The 27,976-nt window shown below is 45.8% G+C and overlaps 1 protein-coding gene across 1 annotated transcript in view; it reads right to left on the minus strand.

The window, feature by feature from the left end:
* Positions 1–7,550: 7,550 nt before the first annotated feature.
* PROKR1 (prokineticin receptor 1) overlaps positions 7,551–27,976 on the minus strand; it is a 71,566-nt gene continuing 51,140 nt past the window's right edge. Inside the window, exon 3 of the mRNA XM_077292262.1 lies at positions 7,551–10,361. Within this exon, the coding sequence (XP_077148377.1) occupies positions 9,665–10,361 (697 nt within the window). The 3' untranslated portion in view covers positions 7,551–9,664. The remainder of the gene's footprint in view (positions 10,362–27,976) is intronic.

The following is a 27,976-nucleotide window of genomic DNA, read 5'->3' on the forward strand; positions in this document are numbered from 1 at the left end:
TTTTTGAGGAGCCTAAACTTGGTTCACTACCTCCGCACAGAGATTGCGATTGTACTATAGATCTGATTCCGGGCAGTAAGTTTCCAAAGGGTCGTTTATTTAATCTATCTGTGCCTGAACATGCTGCTATGCGGGAATATATTAAGGAGTCCTTGGAAAAGGGACATATTCGTCCTTCGTCATCTCCCTTAGGAGCCGTTTTTTTCTTTGTATCTAAAAAAGATGGCTCTTTGAGGCCGTGTATTGATTATCGGCTTTTGAATAAAATCACGGTTAAATATCAGTATCCTTTGCCACTGCTTACTGATTTGTTTGCCCGAATAAAGGGGGCCAAGTGGTTCTCTAAGATTGATCTTCGTGGGGCGTATAATTTGGTGCGAATTAAGCAGGGGGATGAGTGGAAAACCGCATTTAATACGCCTGAGGGCCATTTTGAGTATTTAGTAATGCCTTTTGGTCTTTCAAATGCCCCTTCAGTCTTTCAGTCCTTTATGCATGACATTTTCCGTGATTATTTGGATAAATTTTTGATTGTGTATCTTGATGATATTTTGATTTTTTCGGATGACTGGGACTCTCATGTCCAACAGGTCAGGAGGGTTTTTCAGGTTTTGCGCTCTAATTCCTTGTGTGTAAAGGGTTCTAAGTGCGTTTTTGGGGTTCAGAAGATTTCGTTTTTGGGGTACATTTTTTCCCCCTCTTCCATTGAGATGGACCCTGTCAAGGTTCAGGCTATTTGTGATTGGACGCAACCCTCTTCTCTTAAGAGCCTTCAGAAGTTTTTGGGCTTTGCTAATTTTTATCGTCAATTTATAACTGGTTTTTCTGATGTTGCTAAACCGTTGACTGATTTGACTAAGAAGGGTGCTGATGTTGCTGATTGGTCCCCTGCTGCTGTGGAGGCCTTTCGGGAGCTTAAGCGCCGCTTTTCTTCCGCCCCTGTATTGCGTCAGCCTGATGTTACTCTTCCTTTTCAGGTTGAGGTTGACGCTTCAGAAATCGGAGCTGGGGCGGTTTTGTCGCAGAAAAGTTCCGACTGCTCCGTGATGAGACCTTGTGCGTTCTTTTCTCGTAAATTTTCGCCCGCTGAGCGAAATTATGATATTGGTAATCGGGAGCTCTTGGCTATGAAGTGGGCTTTTGAGGAGTGGCGTCATTGGCTTGAGGGGGCTAGACATCAGGTGGTGGTATTGACCGACCACAAGAATTTGATTTATCTTGAGTCTGCCAGGCGCCTGAATCCTAGACAGGCGCGCTGGTCGTTATTTTTCTCTCGGTTTAATTTTGTGGTTTCTTACCTACCAGGTTCTAAAAATGTGAAGGCGGATGCCCTTTCTAGGAGTTTTGAGCCTGATTCCCCTGGTAATTCTGAACCTACAGGTATCATTAAGGATGGAGTGATATTATCTGCTGTTTCCCCAGACTTGCGACGGGTCTTGCAGGAGTTTCAGGCGAATAGACCTGATCGTTGCCCGCCTGGTAGAATGTTTGTTCCTGATGATTGAACCAGTAGAGTCATCTCGGAGGTCCATTCTTCTGCGTTGGCAGGTCATCCTGGAATCTTTGGTACCAGGGATTTGGTGGCTAGGTCCTTCTGGTGGCCTTCCCTGTCGCGAGATGTGCGAGGTTTTGTGCAGTCTTGTGATGTTTGTGCTCGGGCCAAGCCTTGTTGTTCTCGGGCTAGTGGATTGTTGTTATCTTTGCCTATTCCGAAGAGGCCTTGGACTCACATCTCCATGGATTTTATTTCTGATCTCCCTGTTTCTCAGAAGAGGTCTGTCATCTGGGTGGTGTGTGACCGTTTCTCTAAGATGGTCCATTTGGTTCCCTTGCCCAAATTGCCTTCCTCATCCGAGCTGGTTCCTCTGTTTTTTCAAAATGTGGTGCGCTTGCATGGTATTCCGGAGAATATCGTTTCTGACAGGGGAACCCAATTCGTGTCTAGATTTTGGCGAGCGTTCTGTGCTAGGATGGGCATTGATTTGTCTTTTTCGTCTGCTTTCCATCCTCAGACTAATGGCCAGACCGAGCGAACTAATCAGACCTTGGAGACTTATTTGAGGTGTTTTGTGTCTGCGGATCAGGATGATTGGGTTGCCTTTTTGCCCTTGGCGGAGTTTGCCCTCAATAATCGGGCTAGTTCTGCCACCTTGGTTTCTCCTTTCTTCTGTAATTCGGGGTTTCATCCTCGTTTCTCTTCTGGTCAGGTGGAGTCTTCGGATTGTCCTGGAGTGGATGCTGTGGTGGAGAGGTTGCATCAGATTTGAGGGCATGTGGTGGACAATTTGAAGTTGTCCCAGGAGAAGACTCAGCATTTTGCCAACCGCCGTCGTCGTGTTGGTCCTCGTCTTTGTGTTGGGGACTTGGTGTGGTTATCTTCTTGTTTTGTCCCTATGAAGGTTTCCTCTCCTAAGTTTAAGCCTCGGTTCATCGGCCCGTACAAGATATTGGAGATTCTTAACCCTGTGTCCTTTCGTTTGGACCTCCCTGCATCTTTTTCTATTCATAATGTCTTCCATCGGTCATTGTTGCGCAGGTATGAGGTACCGGTTGTGCCTTCCGTTGAGCCTCCTGCTCCGGTGTTGGTTGAGGGTGAGTTGGAGTACGTTGTCGAGAAGATCTTGGACTCCCGTGTTTCCAGACGGAGACTTCAGTATCTGGTCAAGTGGAAGGGCTACGGTCAGGAGGATAACTCTTGGGTGACAGCCTCTGATGTTCATGCCTCCGATTTGGTCCGTGCCTTTCATAGGGCTCATCCTGATCGCCCTGGTGGTTCTGGTGAGGGTTCAGTGCCCCCTCCTTGAGGGGGGGGTACTGTTGTGAATTTGGTTTCTGGGCTCCCCCGGTGGTTTCTGGTGGTACTGCACTTGTGTGCTTCATCTCCTCTGTTCACCTGTTTTCCATCAGTATGTGGGAGTTTTCTATTTAGCCTTGCTCCTCAGTCATTTCTATGCCGGCCAACAATGTTACCAGAAGCCTTTCTGTTGCATGTTCCTGCTCCTAGACTACTATCAGCTAAGTTGGACTTGTTGTCCTAAGTTTGTTTTGCATTTTTGTTCCAGTTCTCTGTGATTGAATATTTCTGAGGCTGGAAGCTCTTGTGAGCTGAAATTGCCACTCTGGTGTCATGAGTTGATGTTAGAGTCTTAAAGTAATTTCAGGATGGTATTTTGAAAGGGTTTTCAGCTGACCTTGAAGTTCCCTTTTCTGTCTTCCTTCTATCTAGTAAGCGGACCTCAATTTGCTAAACCTATCTTCATACTTCGTACGTCATTTTCCTCTAAAATCACCGCCAATATATGTGGGGGCTACTGTCTGCCTTTTGGGGAAAATTTCTCTAGAGGTAAGCCAGGTCTGTATTTTCCTCTGCTAGGGTCAGTCAGTTCTCCGGCTGGCGCTGGGCGTCTAGGGATAAAACGTAGGCACGCTACCCGGCCACTGTTAGTTGTGCGGTAGGTTTAGCTCATGGTCAGCTCGAGTTCCCATCTTCCAAGAGCTAGTCCTTTTGTATGCTTAATTACGTTCTCTTGCCATTGAGAACCATGACAGAGACCCTTATGTGAAGCCATAGGCAGTAAAGGATTACACCACCGCAGCGCAAGGGAAGGCTACTGATTTCCACTTGGACAAGGGAACTCTGGACTTGCCTCCAAACCGGCCGGACTCTGCCTGCCCTGTGATCTGGTACCCTGGACTGTGGATGCTGAAGTCTTCAGTAAAGGTAAAGAGACTGCAACCTTGTGTCCTCGTTGTTCTCTGCGCCTCTCACCATACCACCATCTACACACCGGGAAGCCCTGGGGACATATTTCACCTGTGGGAAGGTATATCATCTAGCTGCCATAACATCACCCCAGCGGACCCCTTAAAGCAGCGTCGGTCACCCTGACCGAATACCACAGGTGGCGTCACAAACATAAACTTTATCCCTTTAAAGACCTTTCCCTTTTATATGGATGTCCCAGGGCCACAGACCGGGTCAGCCATCGTGACATCCCCCTGTGAACCAAATGACTCGGTACCGAGTACCCCACGACCCTTGGGGGGCGATCCAACTTGGCGTCACAAACAGGATCTACTAAACCCCATGAATCGGGTCATGTGCACCTAGAGACTGTGCCAGAACTGTGCCTGAACTGTGATTTATTGAAAGACTGTGTATTGCAAAAGACAGACAAAATTTCTGCCAAAACCGCCACCATTACAGCGCCACGAGGAGCGCTGGAGAAGAAGGTCGTGCCATCGTGGGCGGGAACTAACTGAGAAGTGCGAAAAATATTGGCCGCCCAGTCCAAGTATCTCTGTTCCCTGAGGGCGTGTCTGTCAGCAACAGAGATCCACCCTCTGAACCTAAATGGTGGGAGGGGACCAAGAAGAAGGAACGGCCCCCGAAGGAGAGATCGGGAAAGAGGCCTGGACGCAGAGAGCCGCGTGGAGGACGCCATGGCCAGCAGCACGGAACCAGAGTGTGGGGTGGAAGCAGGGGACTCCCCCAGCCATCAGTCAGCCCTGAATTCCTGCAGGCCGGAGTGGAAGAGCTCATCGACCAGCTCCTACAGATGCAGCTGAGCGCCAAAGCCACGTGTCAGACGATACCCGTGGAAGACCTGCCAGCCCTGCTTCCTGTCCAACAGCCTCCAACACTGAGGGGGAAGACCGGCACCAGAGATACCGCAGCAGCAGGTAAGGATACCAACCCTGCCCCGGTAGCCGATGAACTGTTGATAGGCCCCGTTGCAGTGCCACCTCCCTATGGGTCCAGCCGGATCCAAAACTTGGGCAATGGGACCAGCCTACGGGGATGGAGCAGTTTTTAAAGGCCCCAATTCAACCCACCAACTTACCTGGGGAGGTTTACGCGGAAAAGACAGTTTACCGCTGGGTCAATCCTGGACCTGATCTCATGGGGTTCCCTGGGAGGAAGGAGAGTGAGGGAGAAACCCTGGAGGTCCTGAGCTGGGACGTGTACCAGCAGCAGCTCACCCGCCAATGGGAGGAAAGGGAGGAAGAACACCAGGCCCAGCGCAGAGCCTTTGATAAAAGGGATCTGCAGGCCAAGGCCCAGGCCCGCAAGGACTGCCATGTCAACCATGCCCCGCTTAAGCAGGGTATCGTGATAACCTTCAAGCTAAAAGGAGGTTGGGGTTTCATAAAAGAGTAGGGACTGTATGCTGAAATCTTCGTTAACAGGAGGGACGTGGAGTCCCACCTTTGGGAGGGACTCCCGGAAAGGGATCTTTACCCCGGAGATCGTGTCACATACACCAGACACTTTGGCGCAAAAGGGTGGTATGCTTTAAACGTCCACAAGTACAAAGACTCCATGTCCAAGCCGCCTAGCTCCAAGACACCAGCCATGCCACCTCATGAAGTAACAGCGCCCCCTTGTGCCAAAGTGGCTACAACCACTACTACTCCCACTGACACCCCTGCTTGCTCCACCACTAAGACTATGGTATGTACCATCACCACTACGGAGAATGCAGTAGCAACTAGGCCAACCATCACCTGCACCCAAGCTGTTGTGGAACAGAGGTCAGTAGGCACCCAAACCCCTGTTAGGAGTGCAGGCGCACCGTATGTACTACCTGGTAGCCGCCTGTATCCTAAGGGACTGCCATTACCCGTGCTACCCCAGTAAACCACAGGAAATCTTGAACAATGACTGTAAATAGTTCACTGTTAAACTCTTTGCTGCTAAAGTTTATTGAACCTGGCCAGGGTTATTCCTTAAAGGGGTCCTCAGTTTTAAGAGGATCCTTAGTTTTGCACGTGTTTGTACAAGTTGCCTTAACGAACTGGGAATCATGAACTGTGCATGGTCAAAAATTTTCCACTGTAAATAGTTTGCACCTTCTTAAAGGTGCTTCCTACTGGTTTTACAAAAGGAGCTTTTAAAGAAGTTTTAAAGAGACTGCTTCTAAGGAGACTGCTTCTAATGTTGCTTGAAATTGTTTTGTTTTCCAGAGACCTGAAGAAAAACCCATTTGGCGCGGCAGGATTCCGTGTCTGGATACAAGCCTTGTAGCCCGCCCAAGCCAACTTTGAGGGTTAATGATAGGTCCCTCGCTTCGTTGCTGCTGTGCTAAAGTTTTGATTGACTTGAATATTAACGCGATTGATACATTTGCACTGCCTCATTAAAAAGACTTGAATATTGTTTGAACCCTTAAGGGGATGTTTAATCGTTACATTTTGCTAGAATATATTAAAGAATTAATATAGTTAATAGTACTGAAAGCTGAAACTTGAATTTAGTTGGAATGGTGTTTCAATATAGCCGATAGTGAGTACTGATATCCTGATGCACTTTTGATAAAGTAAAGAGAATAAAATAGCCCGTGGGGGTTGATAGATAGTTCTGTATTTGAATAAAGGTCTGCACTTAAAGGAGAAAGTCGAAAAGTAACCGTTTTGCACTTAGCAGATAAACACTCACCGGCCACTTTATTAGGTACACCATGCTAGTAACGGGTTGGACCCCCTTTTGCCTTCAGAACTGCCTCAATTCTTCGTGGCATAGATTCAACAAGGTGCTGGAAGCATTCCTCAGAGATTTTGGTCCATATTGACATGATGGCATCACACAGTTGCCGCAGATTTGTCGGCTGCACATCCCAAAGATGCTCCATACAAGGCAGGATGGATCCATGCTTTCATGTTGTTTACGCCAAATTCTGACCCTACCATCCGAATGTCGCAGCAGAAATCGAGACTCATCAGACCAAGCAACGTTTTTCCAATCTTCTACTGTCCAATTTCGATGAGCTTGTACAAATTGTAGCCTCAGTTTCCTGTTCTTAGCTGAAAGGAGTGGTACCCGGTGTGGTCTTCTGCTGCTGTAGCCCATCTGCCTCAAAGTTCGACGCACTGTGCGTTCAGAGATGCTCTTAGGCCTACCTTGGTTGTAACGGGTGGCGATTTGAGTCACTGTTGCCTTTCTATCAGCTCGAACCAGTCTGCCCATTCTCCTCTGACCTCTGGCATCAACAAGGCATTTCCGCCCACAGAACTGCCGCTCACTGGATTTTTTTTCTATTTCGGGCCATTCTCTGTAAACCCTAGAGATGGTTGTGCGTGAAAATCCCAGTAGATCAGCAGTTTCTGAAATACTCAGACCAGCCCTTCTGGCACCAACAACCATGCCACGTTCAAAGGCACTCAAATCACCTTTCTTCCCCATACTGATGCTCGGTTTGAACTGCAGGAGATTGTCTTGACCATGTCTACATGCCTAAATGCACTGAGTTGCCGCCATGTGATTGGCTGATTAGAAATTAAGTGTTAACAAGAAGTTGGACAGGTGTACCTAATAAAGTGGCCAGTGAGTGTATACCTCGTAGCACTTAATAGTCAGTTAATAATTATATTGTTTAATTAAAGTTTTATATTCGTGAAAGTATGCATACAATGTACATAGTTCATGCAACATTCAAGTGACCTCACCTCCCAAACTTGTTTTATAGCATTTCAAAAAAATTGTATGTCTTTGCTAACCTGTAACTGTTGTTTTCTTTTCCCAGTCCGGGAGTACTGAATTTAACGGGGGGGGGGGGAGTGTGGCGCCTCAGGGTCCTGGTCATCGCAGTGGTATTGCTTTCCTCTCGGGGAGAGTGATGCTACGTTTGGAGGCAAAGAAGGATAGCTGCATCCAGGTATCACAAACTTGCAACACATTTCATACTCCATGCCGCCAGGGGGAGCTTCTGCTCCTAGTATTAGGACACTCCCCATATAGATATATAACTGGTAGTCTGTAAGGAGAGTTAGTCAGTTCCAGAAAGGAGTTAGTCCCAGACAGAGCTCCAGACAGGAGTTCTGTAGGAGTACAGTTCCAGACAGTAGTCTGAGGAGGACAGAAGGTTGAAGGAGCTGTGCATACCCTCAGAGCTGCAGCTCCCAGAAAGAGACATTGAAAGGCAGAATTTTATTGCAGCGAGCGTGAAGGAAGTCGAAGCAAAGGAGAGGATACCAGAAGGGGACCAGCCCTGCTCAGGCTGCCTCCTTCTGAGGTGCAAAATCCCAGTAGCCAGAACACTGAGGGAGTAAGGACCTCTACACCTTATTTCAGAGACCGGTAGGACAGCTAATTGCAGGATACCTGTCCGCACCTACACCCAGTAGGCACGGTGATACCTACAGAGCTGGGTTATCTAAGAGACCCTATAAACAGGCTCACCAGTCACCAGTCATACGGGTTTTGTCCTATAGGGGGGACAGAGAGAGCAAAACATCGCATCTGTGAGACCCTTATGTGAAGCCATAGGTAGTAAAGGACTACACCACCGCAGCGCAAGGGAAGGCTACTGATTTCCACCTGGACAAGGGAACTCTGGACTTGCCTCCAAACCGGCCAGACTCTGCCTGCCCTGTGATCTGGTACCCTGGACTGTGGATGCTGAAGTCTTCAGTAAAGGTAAAGAGACTGCAACCTTGTGTCCTCGTTGTTCTCTGCGCCTCTCACCATACCAATATCTACACACTGGGAAGCCCTGGTGACATACTTTACCTTGTGGGAAGGTATACCATCTAGCTGCCATAACATCACCCCAGCGGACCCCTTAAAGCAGCGGCGGTCACCCTGACCAAATACCACAGGTGGCATTACAAAGATAAACTTTATCCCTTTAAAGACCTTTCCCTTTTATACGGACGTCCCAGGGCTACAGACCAGGTCAGCCATTGTGACATCTCCGTGAACTGAAGTACCCGGTACCAAGTACCCCACGGCCCTTGGGGGGCGATCAAGTTTCCTTTACGTTACCACAGCCATTGCCATTTTTTATCCATTTTTTTCATGAGGCACCACTGAGCATGCGCTAGCTATTGGGTGTGCTTACTAAATTATCATAGACTGAACTTAAATAATTGACGCGATGGTGTCTAAATTCTATTAGTTTGAGTCCAAAATACAGTAGTATTTGATGTGGGAAAAAAGCAAATACCACACAAGTTCAAACAATAAGTGCAGTACCTCACTAATCACTAATTTTTCACAAACTGGACTAGAACCAACTGTAACCAATTGTGCAGTATTTAAATGTTGATGGAGAAAATACATCAATATTGGGTATTGGGTGTAGTAAAACAGACACTGGGCAGGTGCAAACATTGAGTGAGGTGCAAGAGCAAACTTCTATCTCACTCACTCTCTATCAAATTCTTGCAATTGTATTCTTCTCACCCTCTAATCCTCATAATGTGTACTACATCTCACTCACTAAGCTCTGAGGTACTCTCTAATATCCACATGTCTTACAAAATGGCACCAGCATCTCCTGCTTGGGCTTTTATAGTGGCTGTAACTCATCTGTGACCCCTGAACTATGGCCCCTCATGAGTGGATGTGATGGGAGACTGCAACGCATTATGGGGAGGCTTGCTGGGCATCACATAAGATTATGTGATCCTTCTTTTCTATCTGATACTGTCTGTAACATGGTGTCACCAGATTACAAATGATTCAGATGAACAAGCTTCAACAAATTTAGAAAAATTTGTATCAAACTCAGTTTGTGCAAAATCGATTCATTCAGCTGTAATTAACATTACTGGAAAAAAGAACAGTATTTGAAGGAGACCACCTATTGGATCCATCCAACCAATGTATCAAATGTAATGTTTGTGATGTTGTCCTTTCAGTGAATCTAACCTTATCAATAAATTACTTCAGTTTGATACAATCAACCTCTTCTGTAATAGGCACTGCACTAGTTTTGATATCAATCTCAGTACTACATTTACTTGCACTGTAAGTGGATCTCCATTTCAGAAACATGATTTTTTTAAAATACTTCATGGTATTATTTTTGACAGTCACAAAGCACATGGTATTAATCATGCTGTTACTCATAGCGATGCATTCCACAATGTAAAAAGCCGAAAGAAAATGCTTCTCTTTTACAAAAACCGTTGGGAAAAAATCACGAACAATGGTAAATCCATAAAATGGTGCCCAGCACAAGACATATGCGGTGAGGATGCACATCAGGACCAAAACTGTTTTCCTTCGACATCTCAGACGTTTACGAATTTGCTCAGTCTGGAACCCAGGAACTGTTTTAAACCAAAGTTCTCTAGAGATCCTGGCGTAGCATAAAGTCATTGTTAAAACTGGGCCAACAAACTCAATGGCAAAAATGAAAAGAAAATAAGATTTATAATAAATCCGTTGGTCAACTGGCCAAATCTGACCACAAAATATCTTTTCTTGATTGTCAACAATAAAGAGCACAGTTTCTGTAGAAAAGTATGCCGATGGGATGGCTATGAGCAATGATATAATCCAGACCAACATAATCAGAAATGAGGCCGTTTGATAATTCATCCGAGGTTTCAGAGGATGTACTATGGCCAAGTACCTGCAAGAAAAAAAAAGTTTTAAAATTTAAAAGCCAAATCAAAAAGGACTTAACACTACACATTTCAGCAGTTTTCCTTCCGTGCCAGTTTTGCAAACACAGGGAAAATGACATCTAATTTCTAGAGCTAGGACTCTAGCAGTTTAATTGAAAGAAAGACACAAACTCTTTTATTTGAAATAAACACTCTTCACCCTCTTTTCTCTATTTATTAGTGTAAAATTAAAAATGAAAAAAAAACAAAAAAAAAACACCATATTTGACACCAGCCCAACAAAAGTCCAATTGTCCCATGCCTTAATCCATCTTTGATAAAGACCCACCACTTTATCTTTGATAAAGACCCACCACGGGGTCGAAACGTTACCTACTTTAGACCTACTACGGAGACCTTCTCTAAATTGCCCTAATACTGTGGTGACTTGAATAAACTTTTGCTCTTGTTATGCATTCAAAAATCCAAAATCTGAGTGCGGCTGTTTTCTTAAATGTAATCCATCTCTGCGTCATCTGGATGCTTCACTGAACGTTGGCATGATGCGACCATTCAGCCTGACATTAGGAGACACTGAGCTGAGCGTAATAGAGGTTACCGCAGGTCACTGAAGCTGCGGTTCCCACGGGCAGCTCATTGTGAGAGGTCCAATAAACTGCGGTGATCTGAATGAGATCACAGCTAGCACCGTCAGGAATTCTCAGGATAAATGGATTATCGTTGGACAGGTGAGGAATATGGTGTTTTTATTTTTAATTTTACACTAATAAATAGGTAAAAAAAGAGTGGGAGTGTTTATTTCAATTAAAGGAGTCTGTGTCTATCTTTCAATTAACGGACTTTATTCTGGCTGTGTATTTTTTACAATATTACTGTGGCGTTAGTAATGGGGGTGTTTTACAGACTCCTCTCCATTGCTTATCCCTGGGCTTGATGTCAGTGGCCATAAAAAAGCTGACATCAACCCAAACCCTATAACCCTACTTGCCATGGCATCATTGTACTTGTGAGGCTAAACACCAGGATGGGTACATCCTATTGATGCGCCATTTCTGGGGCTGCTGAGTGCTCGTGTTTTTAGTCTGGGAGGGGGGGCCAATATCCATTGCTCATTCACTGGCTATTAATATTAGCCTTTGCTGGTTAGAATTTATAGGGGAACCCTACATCATTTTTTTCTGGGGTCCCCTGCAAACTAACTAGTAAATGCTAAGCAAACATCTGTGAACTGTTATTAATAGCCTGGCAACATTTAGGGCTAATGCCCCCTTTCTTAGATTATTAACATCAGCCCCCAGCAGTCGACTTTCTCTCTGCTGGTTATGAAAAATATGCGGGAGCTTACACCATTTTTTTAGTGCAAAATATTTATTTATCGAATGAATTCAAGTACAGGAAAAAATAAAAACAATTCCTAGGCAATTTCCCTCAGCTTACACTGATGAAATCCATTGTTTAACTATCATGCATTTTTTTCCTGGGCAAAGTACAGATGTTGCACATGGACACACGGATGACACACAGATGGCACACAGACATTGCACAGAGACATACGGATGTCACACAGGCATGGACATACGGACACATGGATGTAGCACACTGTCACACGGTTGGCACACGGGCATGGAACACTGATCACACAGGCATTGATTTTTCCGGTACAGAAATCACAAGCAGTGACAATGCAGTGGCATGCACATAAATCATGTGGCCCCAATAGTGCATTATTAAGTTTTCAGCAAATACCTTTTTCATCATGATCAAACAAATGTTTTAATGAAATAAAATAATAAAATTTAAATAAAGATAATATTTTATTCTAACAAGGACACTGCAACATCATGACCTTGGTAGTATGAAATTCACATGCCAGCAGGAAGTAGGAAATTCGTGGTGCTCTGTCTACCATGGGATACCGATGTGTCAGCTAGATCAAGGTCTTGCAAATCATTAACTGAATTCTAATTAGTGGTAAAATGCTGTTTCTGACAGCCAGGCTCCCAAGCCATGGTTGCATGATATCCTGCTCAGCTTTTATATTAAAAATATATGACGTTTTAGAATAAAGACCATTAGCGGCAGCTGTAATAAGGCGTACCATTAGTCATAAAGGGGTCAGCGGAAAACACGGCAAACGGAATGATCATGTAACTTGTAAAAATTTTGAATAGATGCAACACGGCACTCTGTGGAGAAGTGGTTATTGGTGCTCGAGTAGGGTATCCCACCCTAAATAGCAATTGTTCAGAATAACTCGGCACTCAAATGTTTGTGAAAGCGAAAGATTCAATTTATTTTGCGTCCAGACATAGAACCAGTTAAACAGAGCACGCCATCAGCGCTGGAGCTTCAACACGAGCAAGGACCACGTAACTCCTTAAAGGCATAGCATGCCATCTACCCCGGGTCCATGTATTAGCACATTCTATTGGGGACAGCCCTCTAAAAATAACCAGGGGACCCCCAAGCTGGCCATCCGCATTGCCATTACACTCCAGATAATTTTGAACTGTTCTGAGGAAGGTCTATGTTTGACCGAAAACGTTTAACTGGTTCTATGTCTGGACGCAAAATAAATTGAATCTTTCGTTTTCACAAACATTTGAGTGCCGAGTTCTGAACAATTGTAAAAATTTTGAGTCATATAGAGCAATTGTGTGAATTGACATAATACAGTATAAAGTTGCTAAAAAAGGAAAATACTACAAAAGAGAACATCAAAACCTCAAAATATTTTTTAATCAATCACTAAAGTATGAAAAGCACAAAGATGTAAAGCAGTAAATGTTCTATCGAAAGCAAAGAAGCCTATTTTTTTTATTCCCATATATTCTGTTTAAATGACCCTGAATTATTTTTACGGATCAAAAGTAAAGTAATCCTGTAAATGACAATATTACTGGTAATTCCATATTTCTATTCATGAAGCATGAAAGCTCTGTACATTTTATTGCTTAACATACTGAATAATGCTTCCATTTACTTTTCCAGCTAAATTACCTTTGCACACTCTTATAGCAAATATGAAATAGGATAGAGGTTCGAAAAAGAATAGAGTAGGAAGACACAAAGAAATACATAACGTTAGTGTTTCAAACCTGAATTTTTCTTCCTTTTCTGAACATCTCATCTAAGACCACCATTAATTTTTTATGGACGAAATGAAAAATAATAATGACTAATAAAGATTATATATAATCCATGTTTGTAACTCAATACACTAATTTGAGTGAGTTGAACAAATCCCCTTAAATTCGAGTAATGAAGATTTGCTAAATTTAGAGGAAAATTAGATTTGTATTGAACAAGCTTGAGGCAACTGAAATGGCTAGGAAAATAAAAAAAAAAACTTATTAAACCTTCCCGGTACCTGAGCCACCTATGTTAGTTCTCCGATTAGCTCTTCTATCTTCTTTTTTCATTCCGAGCCTCCGGTCACTTCGATCCGGTATTCCATCCATTAGGTCCCATGTCGTCACATAGGACATGAGCCACATATGGATTGAGGCCTATTTAATGGAACACGCATTGACGGAAATGATTGGAAGGACCAGAACAAAAATAGAAAGCAGAAATTGGAAGACAGAAAAGCCAATTGGAGGATCAACAAGGGTTGGAAATATACAGGAAGGCCATAAGAGAGGTGAGTATATAATCATTTTAACACCTTCCTGTTCCTATTTATAGCTCCACTCCAGCAGTTTTTATTTCAACGTTGGAGTGGAGCTTTAAGTGTAAGTTCCTTGTCCCTGATCATATACTCACTCTCCGGCATCTTCACCTTTTTTTGGCACTGCTCCCGTCCCACGATTCCATATTGTGAGCATAGCTTCTGACTAGCCGGAACTCAGAAGCTATGTCACAATCTCTCAGTCTATGAGGCCAGAACAAGGCTGTCATAGAGACAGACGCTGGAAAATTATGAAAACAGGTGAATATGAGACATGGGGCAGAGTGCTAACATTTAAAGCACCACTCCAGCGGTGCAATAAAAAAAAAACTGTGTTAGTGCTAGCGGAACGCACCAAGTAATAGGGTGATAGATACGAGGTGCGTTTGCAGCCCGGGGTCCACCGTGCAGAGATACCTGCTGCAAGTAATGGCGGATGGACACTGAGCTCACACGTGGGTTAACTTCACCCCGTGTGAAATGAAAGCGAGCTCTGTTGCCTCACAGAGTCGCGCTGTACACAGGGACTAAAACCCTAACTAAAAGTTGTGCTTGCTCTGGAACTCTTCTGTGCTAACTGGACACATGAAGGAACCAGATGCTAAGCCAAGTCTAATTGCCCCCACTGACGCTAGCTGCCTGCCTGAGTGTACAGCCCTAAAAAATGGAAAATGGGAGCGCCAGCGAAGTGTGACTTAATAGAGAAGAAGGCCTTGGAGACCTCCTCCGACCACAATTTGGGATTAGCTCCTTTCTTGGTGAGGGCAACCAGAGGAGCTACCAAAGTTGATAAGTGGGGAATGAACTGGCGATAATAGTTGATGAACCCCATAAGGCGCTGCACCGCTTAGAGAGAATGGGGTTCCTGCCAGTCCAACACAGCCTGTAGCTTGGCGGGATCCATAGCCAATCCTTGGGCCAAGATGATATAGCCCAAGAAAGGCAAAGACTCCCGCTCAAACACACACTTCTCCAAATTGGCATAGAGGGTGTTTGCCCGTAGGAGGTCGAAGACTTTGCAAACATCTCTCCATTGGGAGTCTATATGCAGCGCCCCAGAGTCCTGGTCATTGCAGTACTGTCGCTCCGCCACTAAAGGGAGTGATGGTATGTCTGATTGCACTAAAAGAGTTCACCTTGCAGGTATCACAGACACACATGACACTTCACACTCCGGCCGCCAGGGGGAGCAAAAGGTCCTATCTACTAGGCCACTCCTCACACATGGGTAAAACTGAGGGTTGGATAGGAAGTCAGGGAGAAAGTAGCTGGGGAGAGCTTGAGAGAGGACCTGTCAGGGGTGGGATCCTGACAGAGGCCTAGAAAAGGACAGATCGTTACGGAGCCGTGCCTGTGCCTTATAGCGGCAGACTCCTAAGAAAGGACACGAAGCGAAGTATATTGTGGAGAAGTGAGAAACGGGATCACAGCACAAAGGAGATAGAACCAGAAGGAGTCGTGCCTCAAGATCAGCAACATCCTTCTGAGGTGCATAGCCGGCAGCCGGAACGCCGAGGAAGTAATAGACTCTACGCATTACTTTGAACTACGGCCGGGCAGTTAACTTTAGGTTGGCTGTCTCACCTTAATCACCTAATGAAGACAATGGAGGCAATTGTGGGAGAGGGGCGTCTCTAGGGTCCCTATAAACTAACTCCAGGCCTACTCCGTCATACGGGTGCGTCCTATCCATATCATCTGGGGGACGGAGAGAAAGAACAGAAACATACACGACAATTGTGAGGACTATCCCGTGGTGCTCAGCAGGGAAGTACTACAACACCCAGGCGCTAGTAGGTAGGCATTGATTTCCACCTGCCAAGGGAACTCTGGATGTGCCTTTGGACCGGCCGGTCTCAGCCAGCCCTGTTAGCAGTGCTCTGGATTGCGGATGCCGAAGCCTTCAGTAAAGAGGTAAAGAGACTGCAACCCTGTGTCCTCATTATTTACTGCGACCTACACCACCACCTACACCTTTTATTGGGCACCCCTTAGCAGGACCACGGACCGGGTCGGGCCACCGTGACATCCTCAGAACCGATAGACCCGGTACCGAGTACCCCGCCGTCCTGCGTTTGGGGGCCGCTCCATATATCTGGAGAGTAGATGAAAATATCATCCATATCATCCAGGTAGACTACAACTGAGGTGGAGAGCATATCCCGGAAGATATCATTCACAAAGTCTTGGAAAACGGCTGGGGCATTACAGAGCCTGAATGGCATCACCAGGTATTCATAGTGCCCATCCCTGGTGTTAAAAGCCGTCTTTCATTCGTCCCCCTCACGGATGAGAATCAGGTTGTAAGAACCCCGCAGATCTAGTTTAGTAAATACCCTTGCTCCCCGAAGCTTACCAAAAAGCTCAGATATCAGGGGCAATGGGTACTTGTTCTTAACAGTGATGGCGTTAAGACCCCTGTAATCTATGCATGGACTTAACTCTCCGCCCTTCTTCTGCACGAAGAAGAACACAGTCCCTGCAGGTGACACTGACTTCCTAATGAATCCTCTTGCCAGATTCTCCTGGATGTACTGAGACATTGCCTCTGTCTCCGGGAGAGACAACGGGTAGACTCAACCCCGGGGAGGCTCAGCACCAGGCAATAGGTCAACAGGACAGTCATAGGGGCAGTGAGGTGGAAGGGTCTCCGCAGTCCTTTTGGAGAACACGTCCGCATAGGGCCAATATTGCTTGGGGAGAGAGTAAAGATCTGCGGGTACCTCAGTAGTAGCAACCTGAACGCATTCCCTATGACATCTACCCCCACAAGATTCACTCCATCCCAAAATTCTGCCTGTGGACCACTCAATATGAGGAGAGTGGTACCGTAGCCAAGGTATCCCTAACAGGACCTCATCAATTCCCTCAGGAATGACGAGCAGAGATATAATCTCCTGATGAGATGGCGACATAGATAGAGTAAATGGGATAGTCTGGTGTGTTATCTGTGAGGGCAGTGTCGACCCATTCACCACTCGTACGGTCACTGGTTTGGTGAGCATCACCAGGGGTATTGCGTGTCGTTGGGTGAAGGCAGATGACATAAAATTGCCCTCCGTCCGGGAATCCACGCAAAGCTCTACCGAATGAATGGATGAGCCTATGGTAATTGTCCCCTTAAAGGACAGTTTGGAGGCAAACATCACCGTGTCTAGTGTACCTCCAACTACTACCACTAGACGCTGACATTTCCCCAACCGCTGGGGACATCTGGTGGCAAGATGTCCTGACTGCTGGCAGACATGACAGACCTTGAGTGCACGAGCGGTCCGGGACTTAGATCCTGCTCGTGACACCTCCATGGCCTCATGTGACTCGGGCGCCTGGACTGGAGATTCCAAAGGTTTGGCGAAGGTGGGAGCCAGCCGAAACCTCTGCCTACACTGGGCTCACTCTAACCTCCGCTCATTAAAACGGAGGTCAATGCGAGTGGAAACAGCTATTAGCTCCTCTAGTGTGGCGGGAATCTCCCTAGTGGCCAAAGCATCCTTCACATGGTCAGCCAGCCCCCTTCAAATACAGGGATGAGGGCTTTATCCGACCACTCCAGCTCAGATGCTGATGTCCGGAAGTGGACAGGAAAGTGGCTGACCATGGACGAGCCCTGAGTCAATGCCAACAGTTGGAGTGCCTTATCATGGGTGACTCAAGGTCCCAAAAAGACCTGTTTCAGAGTGCTCAAGAACAGCAGAGCACTCTGCACCACATGATCACCACGCTCCCACAGCGGCGTAGCCCACTCCAACGCCCTGTCCGACAGAAGAGATATAACGAATCCCACCTTTGCCCGCTCTGTGGGAAAACATGCAGCCAGGAGCTCGAGGTGTATTGCGCACTGGCTCACGAAACCCCTACAAGATGTGCTATCACCAGAGTATTTATCTGGCAGCGGGAGGTGAGATAAGGTTTGAACAGGGGTGGCAGTGGACAAACTTGGTGCAGCCATGCTTGCAGCCTGAACACATACGGCGGAAACATCCACAGCTGAGGTTGTGCGCTTGAGAGCCACCAACCTACCCTCCAGCTGCTGGATGTACCGCATCAGTTGCTGTTCGTCCACCATTACTAGCCAGACCCTGGCGCTAGTATACTGTTGGGGCTAGCGGAACGCACCAAGTAATAGGGTGATAGATACGAGGTGCGTTTGCAGCCCGGGGTCCACCGTGCAGAGATACCTGCTGCAAGTAATGGTGGATGGACACTGAGCTCACACGTGGGTTAAACTTCACCCCGTGTGAAATGAAAGCGAGCTCTGTTGCCTCACAGAGTCATGCTGTACACAGGGACTAAAACCCTAACTAAAAGTTGTGCTTGCTCTGGCACTCTTCTGTGCTAACCGCACACTTGAAGGAACCAGATGCTAAGCCAATGCTAATTGCTCCCACTGACGCTAGCTGCCTGCCTGAGTGTACAGCCCCAAGGTTAAACAGACACACCACTTATATACAGTGTGGCAGAGTATCCACTGGCAACTGCCAAACACAAATGATACTAGCACATAGCTGTGCGATCATGCAAACCTTTTATAGCTGTAGCAGCTCAGGACCTTCCTAGTGGACCAATAGAAGCTGCTACAGGACCTGAGCGTGTGACCCCCCACCTCCAATGAGAGGTCTTCCCTTGAGCATGCTCAGGAGGAGAAAAGCAGGTCTTAGTCCCCGGAGCGCCTGCTCGCCGCCAAACAGTACTGGTTATAATGGCTGGACCTGGAAGGGCAGCAGTAACCAAACGTGCAGTATCTGTCCGAGCCAGGCGCTGGGACCGACATCTCCGCTGAGCAGGCTCCACTGTTTCTGGAGAAGAATGGGAGACCACAGTGGACATGGCTCGAGATTCCCCCTGTGCAGTGGCAGGAAGTCGACGCCTAACACACTGGAGTGGAGCTTTAATTACATAAAAGCCTTACCATTTTACTGAGTTAATCTGTAGCAAGTTGGAAAATTAAATTTGGAATTTGGCAAATTCAATTTTTTGTAAAATCGAGGAGAATTTGCACATCTCCAATGATTACAATTGACCTACTCAAGTGACACCAACCTCGTAAAAATAATTTATTTCTTTCATTGGTGCTGGAAAAAAAGTGCTCTCTTTTTACAGACTCTCCAGGAATTTTGGAATGACTGTCAACTCTACATGAAAGTAAAGTTTAAAGATAGTAAATAAGTATCTGCAGGTTTAATGTGGTCACTTTTTACTGTGCAGTGATAGAGAAAGGATTATGTAGTTATGGTTATAGGTTGTAGGTTATGTAGTCTCGAAAGCTTGCAATTTGTTACCATCTTTTCAGTTAGCCATTAAAAGGTATCAACCACTGAGGACTCTCAATTCTAAATATTTTTCTATCTACTGGCTAACACGGTACCAAGATATATTTCTTTCCTGTAGAGAAAGGATTATCATTAGTGATGACGATGAGCGAATATACTCGTTACTCAAGATTTCTCGAGCATGCTCGGGGGTCCTCCGAGTATTTTTTAGTGCTCGGAGATTTCGTTTTTCCTTCATGTGGGGGTTGCCTGGTTGCTAGGGAATCCCCACATGTACTTATGCTGGCTAACAGATGTAAATCATTCAGCTGCGGCAAGAAAAACTAAATCTCCGAGCACTAAAAAATACTTGGAGGACCCCCGAGCATGCTCGAGAAATCGAGTATATTCGCTCATCACTAATTATCATTAAGTTTATGAGAGTAGATTTAATTTGATTTATTATCTATTTTATCATGCAGACTTATGAATCCTTCCAACACATGCACTGTTCACTGTAAGGATTCGCCATTCACTGACCCAGGAACAGAAGACGTGCATGTGATATGCATACTCCCAGGGAGAAACTGGCTAGTGGGTGCAGCCTTGCTCAGTAAACTTCTTGTGCAGAGGCCGTGCCCTCTACATGGTCGCATGAACTAGGTGGCCGCGCCCACTAAAAGGCCTCGCTCAATAATCTTGTTTTGAGCAAGGCAGCGCCCACTAGACGGATTTTGCCAAGGAGTATGCATATTGCATACCTGACCTAAGTTCCAGAGATTGGCAAAACCTCGCAGTACACAGTGACTGCCAACTTTTCATTTTAGACCAGACGACCCCTTTCATACTGGTACTGTACACCCATATGCCTCCAATTTCAAAAGTCCCCATTCATTTTATTTGGAGGGATGGTCCAATGTGTTTTACATCAGCTACATTGACCATTTGAAATAATAGTCTGGAGATGTTCATTATCTTTTATGGAAAAGTGGTGTGGGCATGCTCTGTGACCTGTGCAGAGGCCAGTGTGCAGGGAGAGGCAGGAGGTGAGCTGTGACATTACAGATTTTAAAAGATGGATCCAATGTTATGGATACACATATGGAGGTTTTACTCTTTATTGTATTCCTCCCTCTGATATCCATCAGATACAGTAATTTCTGAGAATTGAAGGCTCAGTGTTAATTGTGAAAACTGCAAGATTTCAGGATTTTTTTTTATGATTTGGAAAAAACATCACAGAACGTAAAATGCATTATTTAAACTATAGACCATTTTTGGATGACACATTTTATATAACATGCTGTAAGAATTAAAAGAAAATTGAGTTTTGCCTGACAATCTAGTTAATCTCTCTATAAGTGAAATTAGATAAATTGCAATACCAGACAAAATCGTTTTACTTCACGGTTTCAAGATAAAAACAACGAAAAACATTTTTTTGAATGCCATATGCCCCTTATAAGGAAATCTGTCACTATGAAAATGTTGTCTAATCTGCAGACAGCATATTATAGAGCAGGGGGAGCTAAGCAGATCGATATCTAGATTTCTCTGAAAAGATTCAGTATAACCTGTGTTTTTAACCCCTCACCTCATGAGCTGTACATGTACTGCACCTGTAATTTCTCCCCCTTTAATGTGGTGTCCGGCGCTGAGCCCACATCTTTCCCGGCACATGTCAGCAGTTTTGAACAGCTGACATGTGCCTCTAACAGCCGCGGGTGGAATCGCAATCCACCTTCGGCTGTTAACTAGTTAAATGCCGCTGTCAATCTCTGACAGCGGCATTTAACTCGCACTTCCGGGAAGCTCGCCGGAAATCCTTCTCATCAGTGACCCCGTCACATGATCGCGGGTGACCGATGGGTTGGCATGACTACTAGAGGTCTCCAGCAGACCTCTATGATTGTTATATGTCATGTCGGACACTGTTCAGACCAGGTCGTCTGACAGACAGCGGTAATTCCGCGTTTGACCACTGTTTGCTCATTGGCGTCGGCTAGTTTTCGTCTGGCTGCTCCGGGGTTAATTTATCTGATCCTCGGATTGGAAGCTGGGCCATGCCCATTTCCTTTAAATGGTTCTCCTGATCTTTGGGCGTCGCCGATTATAGCTTCTGTCTTATCCGTAGTTATCTCGATCCGGAGTGGAGAGCTGGTTGTTGGAGAATCGTTGCTGGTGGTGTATTTTCCTTTGTCTTATTTACTCCTTCCTATATTTGTATTTATTTTGCCCTGCACCTTTATAGTGTATTCCTGATTGACTGCGGCGTGGTGTATATTTTCCTTTATCCTTGTTTGTTATAACTGTGGGTATTGGTCTATTGCATTCACTGGGTGGTGGGTGGTGGTGTTCAGTCTAGGGCTGAATCAGGAGTCAGGGTGAGGGTGGAGGCCTGAACATGCACACCTTCAGTGTAAACTTCAGGTAGAGGGTCAGACAGAATTTCCCTAGTCTGAGGAAAATTGCAGGGGCCCGGGTTATTAGCTCTCGCCCTCCTTGTATCCCCGTGACATTATAATTGGCCTAACAAAAAAAAACAAAAAAAAAGGGGGTTTCCTTTTTTTTTCTTCTCTGTGTTTTGTCATGGACCCCAAGACTTCCATAACCCGCCAGTTGGAGGTGCTGTCCCTACAGGTCACTGAGTTGAGGGGAGCAGTGCAGCAACAGGGACTAGCAGTATCTAATATACAGGCTGGAGCGACAGGAGGAGTTAATGAGCCCAAGTTTCCTTTGCCTGAAAAATTTGCTGGGGAGCGCAGTAAATTTGTTTCTTTTCGTGAAGCTTGCAAACTGTATTTCCATATGCGCCCGATCTCCTCTGGTAATGAGGCTCAACGTGTGGGCCTGGTGTTGTCTTTATTAAGCGGGGATCCCCAAGCATGGGCATTTTCGTTGCCATCTGATTCTGCTGCATTTAACTCAGTGGAGAGTTTCTTTTCTGGTCTAGGACACATTTACGACGATCCAGACAGAATGGCTCTAGCAGAATCTAAGTTACGCACTATTTGCCAGGGGCAGCGTGTTGCAGAGGATTACTGTTCTGAATTTCGCCGCTGGGCGGTTGACTGTTGTGAACTCTATTTTTGGGATCCCTCTAGTGGTCACAAGCGGTACTGTGTAGTGTTGTCTTTCTGCAGGTTGGCAGCATCAGCTGGTTCGTTATCCTTGGTTGGTTTCCTATTTAGCTCACCTGGATACTCAGTTCCTTGCCTGCTCTCAATGTATTCAGTGCTCTTCAGATTCCTTGTGACTACCTTGCTCCCAGTCTCTCCAAGACAAGCTAAGTTTTTGTTTGTTTATTTTTTGATTATCAGCATTCATCATGTTTCTTGTCCAGCTTGCTAAAATGTGATTTCCTCGCTTGCTGGTTGCTCTAGGGGACTGAGTTTCTCCCCCCACACCGTTAGTTGGTGCGGGGGTTCTTGAAATCTCAGTGTGGATATTTTGTAAGGGTTTTTTACTCACCGCACAGACCCCTTTTCTATTTTCTGCTATCTAGTATTAGTGGGCCTCATTTGCTGAATCTGCTTTCACCCCTGTGTATGTGCCTTCCTCTTACCTCACCGTTATTATTTGTTGGGGGCTTCTATATCTTTGGGGATTATTTCTCTGGAGGCAAGTGAGGCCTTTCTTTCTCTCTAGGGGTAGTTAGTTCCTCAGGCTGGCTCGAGACGTCTAGGATTTTAGTCACGTTCACCGGCTACCTCTAGTGTGTTGGATAGGTTCAGATTTGCGGTCAGTCCAGTTTACCACCTCCCTAGAGCTAGTCCTATGTTTTGTTACTTAGCTGGAGTATTTTGTGATCCTCAACCACTAAGGATCAAAACAGTAGAGCAGGCCAAGAAGTGTTTAATGCATTGCAGAAGTGGGATAAAAAGACCTGAGTACATTTTTTTTTTCCTCCCGCTTTTCCTTTGCTGCAGTCTGTTTAGCTTCTTTCATCCCCTTGAACTCTGGGTGGTTTTGAGCTCAGCTGCAGACATGAATGTTCAGACTCTGGCTTCTAGTGTGGATTATCTTGCTGCACGGGTGCAAAGTATTCAGGATTTTGTTATTCATAGCCCTATGTCAGAACCAAAGATACCCATTCCTGAGTTGTTTTCTGGAGATAGATCTAGGTTTCTAAATTTTAAGAATAATTGTAAGTTATTTCTATCTCTGAGACCTCGTTCCTCTGGTGATTCCGCTCAGCAAGTTAAAATTGTTATCTCCTTGTTGCGTGGCGACCCTCAAGATTGGGCTTTCTCTCTGGCGGCAGGAGATCCTGCATTGCTTAATGTAGATGCATTTTTTCTGGCTCTTGGACTGCTTTATGAGGAGCCTAATCTTGAGAATCAGGCAGAAAAGGCGTTGCTGGCTATCTCTCAAGGTCAGGATGAAGCAGAGGTGTATTGTCAAAAATTTCGGAAATGGTCGTGCTTACTCAATGGAATGAGTGTGCCCTGGCTGCAAATTTCAGAGAAGGTCTTTCTGAGGCCGTTAAGAATGTTATGGTGGGGTTTCCCACCCCTACAAGTCTGAGTGATTCTATGGCTTTAGCCATTCAGGTTGATCGGCGTTTGCGGGAGCGCAAATCTGCTCATCCTTTGGCGGTATTTTCTGAACAGAGACCTGAGTCTATGCAATGTGACCGAACTCTGACCAGAATTGAGCGACAAAGTCATAGACGTCAAAATGGGTTGTGCTTTTACTGTGGTGATTCTACTCATGTTATCTCAGCATGCTCTAAACGCTTAAAAAAAATCGCTAAACCTGTCACCATTGGTACTATGCAGCCTAAATTTATTTTGTCTGTTACTTTGATTTGTTCTTTGTCGTCCTACCCGGTTATGGCTTTTGTGGATTCGGGTGCTGCCCTGAATCTGATGGATTTGTCGTTTGCCAGGCGCTGTGGTTTTGTCCTGGAGCCTTTGGAATTTCCTATTCCTCTGAGGGGAATTGATGCTACGCCATTGGCTGAGAATAAGCCTCAGTATTGGACGCAAATGACCATGTGCATGACTCCCGTACATCAGGAGGTGATTCGCTTTCTTGCTCTGCATAATTTGCATGATGTTGTCGTTTTGGGTCTGCCATGGCTGCAGGCTCATAATCCAGTTTTAGATTGGAAAGCTATGTCTGTGTCAAGTTGTGGTTGTCAGGGAATTCATGGCGATGCTCCGTTGGTGTCTATTGCTTCTTCCACTCCTTCTGAGGTCCCTGAGTTTTTGTCTGACTACCAGGATGTATTTGATGAGCCCAGGTCCAGTGCCCTGCCTCCTCATAGGGATTGTGACTGTGCTATAAATTTAATTCCTGGTAGTAAATTCCCTAAGGGACGACTTTTTAATCTGTCTATACCAGAGCATGCCGCGATGCGGAGTTATATAAAGGAGTCTTTGGAGAAGGGACATATTCGCCCATCCTCTTCCCCTCTTGGTGCAGGATTTTTTTTTGTGGCCAAGAAGGACGGTTCTTTGAGACCTTGTATAGATTATCGTCTTCTGAATAAAATCACAGTCAAATTTCAGTATCCTTTACCACTATTGTCTGATTTGTTTGCTCGGATTAAGGGTGCCAGTTGGTTCACCAAGATAGATCTCCGTGGTGCGTATAACCTTGTGCGCATTAAGTAGGGAGATGAATGAAAAACAGCATTTATTACGCCTGAAGGCCATTTTGAGTACTTGGTGATGCCTTTTGGACTCTCTAATGCTCCTCCTGTGTTTCAGTCCTTCATGCATGACATCTTCCGAGAATATCTGGATAAATTTATGATTGTTTATCTGGATGACATTTTGGTCTTTTCTGATGATTGGGAGTCCCATGTGAAGCAGGTGAGGATGGTGTTTCAGGTCCTGCGTGCTAATGCTTTATTTGTGAAGGGCTCAAAATGCCTCTTCGGAGTACAGAAGGTCTCCTTTTTGGGTTTTATTTTTTCTCCTTCTACTGTGGAGATGGACCCAGTCAAGGTCCAGGCTATTCATGACTGGACTCAGCCCACGTCTGTTAAGAGTCTTCAGAAGTTCTTGGGTTTTGCTAATTTTTACCGTCGTTTCATCGCTAATTTTTCTAGCGTGGTTAAACCTTTGACGGATTTGACCAAGAAGGGTTCTGATGTGACTAATTGGTCTCCTGCGGCCGTGGAGGCCTTTCGGGAGCTGAAGCACCGGTTTTCTTCAGCTCCAGTCTTATGTCAGCCAGATGTCTCTCTCCCCTTCCAGGTCGAGGTTGATGCTTCTGAGATTGGAGCAGGGGCTGTTTTGTCGCAGAGAAGCTCTGATGGCTCTGTGATGAAGCCATGTGCTTTCTTTTCAAGAAAGTTTTCGCCTGCCGAGCGGAATTATGATGTTGGTAATCGGGAGTTGTTGGCTATGAAGTGGGCATTTGAGGAGTGGCGACATTGGCTCGAAGGAGCTAAACATCGTGTGGTGGTCTTGACTGATCACAAAAATCTGATTTACCTTGAATCTGCCAAGCGAGCGCCTGAATCCTAGACAGGCTCGTTGGTCATTGTTTTTCTCCCGTTTCAACTTCGTGGTCTCATACCTGCCTGGTTCGAAAAACGTGAAAGCTGATGCACTTTCTAGGAGTTTTGTGCCTGACTCTCTGGGAGTTTCTGAGCCGGCTGGTATTCTCAGAGAGGGAGTGATTTTGTCTGCCATTTCCCCAGATTTGCGACGAGTGCTGCAGAAATTTCAGGTGGATAGACCTGACCGTTGTCCACCAGAGAGACTGTTTGTCCCGGATAGATGGACCAGCAGAGTTATTTCCGAGGTTCATTCTTCGGTGTTGGCGGGTCATCCTGGGATTTTTGGTACCAGAGATTTGGTGGCTAGGTCCTTCTGGTGGCCTTCCTTGTCGCGGGATGTGCGTTCCTTTGTGCAGTCTTGTGGGATTTGTGCTCGGGCTAAGCCTTGCTGTTCTCGTGCCAGCGGTTTGCTTTTGCCTTTGCCTATTCCGAAAAGGCCTTGGATGCACATTTCCATGGATTTTATTTCGGATCTTCCAGTATCTCAGAAAATGTCTGTCATCTGGGTGGTGTGTGATCATTTTTCCAAGATGGTCCATTTGGTGCCCTTGCCTAAGTTGCCTTCTTCCTCCGATTTGGTTCCTCTATTTTTTCAGAATGTGGTTCGCTTGCACGGCATTCCTGAAAATATTGTGTCTGATAGAGGATCCCAGTTTGTGTCCAGGTTTTGGCGGACTTTTTGTGCTAAGATGGGCATTGATTTGTCTTTTTCGTCGACCTTCCATCCTCAGACTAATGGCCAAACCGAGCGAACTAATCAGACGTTGGAAACTTATTTGAGATGTTTTGTTTCTGCTGATCTGGATGATTGGGTGACTTTTTTGCCATTGGCCGAGTTTGCCCTTAATAATCGGGCTAGTTCTGCTACTTTGGTTTCGCCTTTTTTCTGCAATTCTGGTTTCCATCCTCGTTTTTCCTCGGGTCAGGTTGAGCCTTCTGACTGTCCTGGGGTGGATTCTGTGGTGGATAGGTTGCAGCAGATTTGGAACCATGTGGTGGACAATTTGAAGTTGTCACAGGAGAAGGCTCAGTGCTTTGCCAACCGCCGCCGCGGTGTGGGTCCCCGACTTCGTGTTGGGGATTTGGTGTGGCTGTCTTCTCGGTATGTTCCTATGAAGGTCTCCTCTCCTAAATTCAAGCCTCGCTTCATCGGTCCTTATAAGATCTTGGAAATCCTTAACCCGGTGTCTTTTCATTTGGATCTCCCAGCATCGTTTGCCATTCATAATGTGTTCCATAGGTCTTTGTTGCGGAGGTATGTGGTACCTGTGGTTCCTTCTGTTGAGCCTCCTGCTCCGCTGCTGGTCGAGGGCGAATTGGAGTACGTGGTGGAGAAGATTTTGGATTCTCGTATCTCTAGACGGAGGCTTCAGTATTTGGTTAAGTGGAAGGGCTATGGTCAGGAGGATAATTCCTGAGTTGTCGCCTGGGTTGCGGCCGATTTGGTTCGTGCCTTCCACGCGGCTCATCCTGATCGCCCTGGGGGTCTTGATGAGGGTTCGGTGACCCCTCCTCAAGGGGGGGGTACTGTTGTGAACTCTATTTTTGGGCTCCCTCTAGTGGTCACAAGCGGTACTGTGTAGTGTTGTCTTTCTGCAGGTTGGCAGCATCAGCTGGTTCGTTATCCTTGGTTGGTTTCCTATTTAGCTCACCTGGATACTCAGTTCCTTGCCTGCTCTCAATGCATTCAGTGCTCTTCAGATTCCTTGTGACTACCTTGCTCCCAGTCTCTCCAAGACAAGCTAAGTTTTTGTTTGTTTATTTTTTGATTATCAGCATTCATCATGTTTCTTGTCCAGCTTGCTAAAATGTGATTTCCTCGCTTGCTGGTTGCTCTAGGGGACTGAGTTTCTCCCCCCACACCGTTAGTTGGTGCGGGGGTTCTTGAAATCTCAGTGTGGATATTTTGTAAGGGTTTTTTACTCACCGCACAGACCCCTTTTCTATTTTCTGCTATCTAGTATTAGTGGGCCTCATTTGCTGAATCTGCTTTCACCCCTGTGTATGTGCCTTCCTCTTACCTCACCGTTATTATTTGTTGGGGGCTTCTATTTCTTTGGGCATTATTTCTCTGGAGGCAAGTGAGGCCTTTCTTTCTCTCTAGGGGTAGTTAGTTCCTCAGGCTGGCTCGAGACGTCTAGGATTTTAGTCACGTTCACCGGCTACCTCTAGTGTGTTGGATTG

The sequence above is a fragment of the Ranitomeya variabilis genome, chromosome 2 (assembly GCF_051348905.1).
Source record: "Ranitomeya variabilis isolate aRanVar5 chromosome 2, aRanVar5.hap1, whole genome shotgun sequence".
Lineage (NCBI taxonomy): Eukaryota > Metazoa > Chordata > Amphibia > Anura > Dendrobatidae > Ranitomeya > Ranitomeya variabilis.